Source organism: Belonocnema kinseyi, chromosome 4 (assembly GCF_010883055.1).
Source record: "Belonocnema kinseyi isolate 2016_QV_RU_SX_M_011 chromosome 4, B_treatae_v1, whole genome shotgun sequence".
Lineage (NCBI taxonomy): Eukaryota > Metazoa > Arthropoda > Insecta > Hymenoptera > Cynipidae > Belonocnema > Belonocnema kinseyi.
In genome coordinates, this window is record NC_046660.1 from 40,996,782 (window position 1) to 41,001,487 (window position 4,706).

The 4,706-nt window shown below is 23.7% G+C and overlaps 1 protein-coding gene across 1 annotated transcript in view; it reads left to right on the forward strand.

Moving 5' to 3' along the window:
• Positions 1 to 4,446, forward strand: part of LOC117171589 (isoleucine--tRNA ligase, mitochondrial) — a 41,706-nt gene extending 37,260 nt beyond the window's left edge. The window contains exons 14-15 of the mRNA XM_033359035.1: positions 2,254 to 2,435; positions 4,131 to 4,446. Coding sequence (XP_033214926.1) covers positions 2,254 to 2,435; positions 4,131 to 4,337 — 389 coding nt within the window. The 3' untranslated portion in view covers positions 4,338 to 4,446. The remainder of the gene's footprint in view (positions 1 to 2,253; positions 2,436 to 4,130) is intronic.
• Positions 4,447 to 4,706: the final 260 nt, after the last annotated feature.

Genomic DNA, 4,706 nt, shown 5'->3' on the forward strand with positions numbered 1-4,706 from the left:
ATAAAGTAATTAAAAATTTTTTAATTCTGATGATTTTGAAAATCAAAAGTTTCCAATTCTAAATCTTCTAAATTGATGAAGTTTCATATATAAATGATCAAAATTACAAGTTTTTTAAATTGAAAAGCTTAAAAAATGCATAATTTTTAATTGTCACGATTTGCAGTTCAGTTAGTCAATTTTAAATTTATAATTAGAAAAAAATTCATTTTAAAGGCGCGTAAGTAAAAATTCTTCAATTTTAATGCTTTTGGGAATTAAAAATCAAGGTTTCGGTTCTAAATCTTCCAAATTGAAAAAGTTTCCAATGTGAAGTATCAAAATTACAACCTTTTAATTGTAAAACTGGAAACTTGCATAAGTTATAATGATAAATTATCGAAATTAAAAACTCTTCAATTTTAACAATCCACAATTCAAAGTTTTATAATTTGGAAGAGGTAAAATTGAAAACTGTTCAATTTTAGAAACGTATAAATAAAAATATTTAAATTGTCATGATTTTGAAGATCAAAAGTCAAGCTTTTATCTTTAAATTTTCGAAATTGAAGATATTTCGAATATAAATCATCCAAACTGACCAATTTTTAATTTTGAAACTTAAACTTGCATATTTTTTAATTGCGATCATTCAAAACTAAAGATTTTTTAATTGTAAAGATATACAGTTGAAAGTTTAAGTTGCAGTTAAAGTTTAAAATTATTCCATTTTAAAGATCTATAAATAAAAATTCTTAAATTCTGATGATTTTGAAATTCAAAAGTTTCCAATTATAAATCTTTTAAATTGATGAAGTTTCATATATAAATCATCAAAATTACAAGTTTTTAAAAATTGGAAAGCTTAAAAAATGCATAATTTTTAATTGTGATTTTTCAAAATTAAAAACTATTTTAAAATTTTTAAGGTTTGTAAATCAAAATTCTAGAATTTTGAAGAGTTACAATTGAAAATTGTTCATTTTTCACGATTTGCAGTTCAGTTAGTCAATTTTAAATTTATAATTAGAAAAAAATTCATTTTAAAGGCGCGTAAGTAAAAAATCTTAAATTTTGATGCTTTTGGGAATTAAAAATCAAGGTTTCGGTTCTAAATCTTCCAAATTGAAAAAGTTTCCAATGTGAAGTATCAAAATTACAACATTTTAATTGTGAAACTTAAAACTTACATAATTTTTATCATTTTGAAGATTTGCAATTGAAAACTATTTAATTCTAGAAACGTATAAATACAAATGTTTAAATTTTGATGATTTTGAAGATCAAAAGTCAAGTATTCATCTCTAAATCTTTGAAATTGAAGAAATTTCGAATTTAAATCATCGAAACTAACGAATTTTTAATTTCAAACCTTAAAACTTTCTTATTTTTAATTGAAAACTTTCAAGATTAAAGATTTTTTAATTGTAAACATTTACAGTTAAAAGTTAAGTTACAGCTGGAGTTTAAAATTCTTCAATTTAAATAATATATTAATAAAAATTCTTAAATTCTGATGATTTTGAAAATCAAACGTCAAGAGTTTCCAATTCTAAATCTTCTAAATTAATGAAGTTTAGTATATAAATTAATTTTGTTGTTGTGAATTTTCAAAATAAAACTTTTCAATTGTCAAGATTTGTAAATCAAAATTCTAGAATTTTGAACAGTTGCAATTGAAAACTATCAAATTTTGAAAAGCTACAATTGAAAATTATCAAATTTTGAAAATATGGAATAGAAAGTTGGTCAATTTTCTACATTTATATATTTAAGGTATGTTGTTTTGAACTTTTTTTTTATATCGTTGAATTTTGAATATTTTCAATCTAGTGTTCTTCAGTAATTAATGTGTAGGATATAAAATGATGCAATTTTAAATGAATTTAAAATCTTTTCAGAATATTTGAATATTTGAAGATTTAAATTTGAATTGTGTATTTCATTTTTAAGAATTTTTTATGCAAAAAACCCATTTTCTTCTAAACTGTTTGTTATCTGTTTCTATACTGCAACCTTTTAATTGAAGGGGTTATTCGATCCTAATATTATCTGATATTTTGAAAAGGCGTAGGGGCAGAATTGTTTTTAAAAAATGAGACAATTAATAATTGAATGGTTCCCTTTTAAGAAAAATGTTATCGGAAAAAATCTAGAAATTCCCAGAAAAATCCTGGAATTGTCAGGAAATTTTTTTTTTCAGAATTGGAGTAGACATCCTGTTTTATTTTTAATGAAATTTTGCATTTTATCATTGTAAACAAAATTTTTCAGCTTACGTACCATTGTTTCATTCTGGATACAAGCAAGCTGATAATTGGAACCAACCGGAAATTGAAACAATTGTAAACACCGCATTATTGTTGAGAGATGGAGTAAACAAACTTGCAAAAGTTAATACATGGGAATTAAAAACCAGGATTCGAGTTGATCCAAAAACTTTTTCTTTGCTTTCAGTAAGTGTAAATTTTACTATTCTAATACTAAAAATGCTTTTTTCCTCTTATATTTCTCAAAATCTCCTATAATCCCTATTTTTGAGAATTTTGACCATTTTCCCGCAGATTTTTAACAATTATATTCGACACGTTTTTATAGAAATTATTTTATTTAGAAATAATACGTAAAATTGTTTTTAGTTCGTATTTTTGTTAAATTAAACAGTATTTAATAAAAAAGTGACGAGTAGAATTTTAAAGAACATTTTTTAAATTAAAATTAAATAAAAATTACAACTTTCTCTTAAAGCGGAATAAAATACTCAAATATTTAAATAACTAAATTTAAATCAACAATTATGACCTCAAATATCTGTTTATTATTTACGTTTGGATTTCTCTTCTAAAATTTATGTGCAATAATTAATGGACCTTTTTTCTCAATTTTATTTTTGAAAAGTATTTTAAATATAATATCATCAAGTTACGGAGAATAATACCTAAAATTTCTACAAATTTTAGGTTGTTTTAGTTTTCAAATTGGAAATTAACTTTTTTAAACTGGAATCATTATCCAGATTACCATTTTTTGTTTTTTAGCGTTTTTTTAACGGAGATTTACATTTTTAAATAAAAATTATTATTTTTAAGGTTTATCATTTTTTAACGATTTCAGGTTACGTTAGAGTTTTATACAAAAAATTGGCATTTCAAATCAAAAATTATTATAGTTTAAACAAGATTGGCAATTTTCGAACAGTTTCAGGTTATATGTCCGTTTTTTTACAGGAAGTTGGCAATTTTAAACAAAAATCAAATCAATATTTAAATTTAATTACAACATTTTTGGAAAAAAAAAGAATCCAACGATTAAAAAAAAAATTTGTTTAAACAAAATAAAAAAGAGAGAAGAAAAGGAAGGCACACTTCAAGTCTTCCTCTATTTTTTTTCTCTCGCCGTCTTTATTTATTCTTTAAATGACAAATTTGATCGTTAAATTCTTGGTTTTTTTTAATTTCCAAGATTTTGCAATCACAATTTTTTAACAATTTTATTTTATGTTGTTCTACATCGAAAATTGATATTTTCAAAGAAAAGTCATAAAATTTTCAACAAAATAGTTCAACTTTCAATCAAACAGTTGAATTCTTAACCAAGAGATTAATTTTTTGGGACGACTGAACCGTCCAAAAAAAAAATCTCGGTCCCTGAAAAATTCCCGGGAAATAAAAGTCGAAAGATAACATAGTGCCTAAATTGAAAGTGGCCGGAAATGTAAAATTGCGGAATAATAAAATTTCCGATAATAATAGAACAATGATTAATTTACGAGGACTTGAAATTAAAATAATTTAATTTGCAATTTAAAAAAATTTATAATTTAGTTTTTAATGTTTCTAACTTAAAAATGCATAAAATGATATAATTTTGAAAAATGACAAATTTATTGATTGTTAAAAGCTTCCATTTTATATTTGTAAATTATTGAGCGCTTGAGTTAAAAATTTTGTAAACTAGAATTATAAAAGGTTTAAAAATTCAAGAGTATTTTTATTAGAAAACAATTTCCCCTGTTAAAAAAAAATTTCTCGTTTTTGAATCAAAATATCCCTATTTTTCCGTACAGTTTATCTGCGGAGCCACTGTGATTCCTGATATTAGTTATTTATTTGTCTTTATTATAACTTTTTTTTCTTAACATTGGTATGCAGATTCTGCAAAAGGAAAAGGAGTCCTCAACCTCTGAACTTTGTGAAATACTTCGCGTTTCTTCCATCGCACTGATCGAAGACGAAACATGTAGAGGTTTTCAAATTGAATTAGAGCCGACTAACCAAAAATTGTGTAAAAGATGTAGAAGACATCCTGAATCAGACAAGGAAGAGATCTGTTTGCGTTGCAGCCAACTTCTAAACTAATCCTGTTTATAATCTTTGTTCCACTGCATTTTCATTAAATTAATTAATTAATTATTTAATTAATTATATTGCAACAAATGTAAGTATTAAAAAACTAATGTATATAAATATCGCAATTATTGTACCGAAATTATCATATAATGTTAATAAATTAAATGTTTTTGTAACGAAACTAAATATCCTATATATAAAAACTCGTAACCTCCATTAGTCAAAGATATTATAATATCTTTGCATCAATTGCACATGGAGAAGTTTCTTACATGGTGAACTTTTTTTTCAATCACGTGGTTTATGGCGACCTCTTTTTTAAACCTATAAAATTAATCGAACTAAAAAACTAAGTTTCTACTTTTATCGATCGCCGAT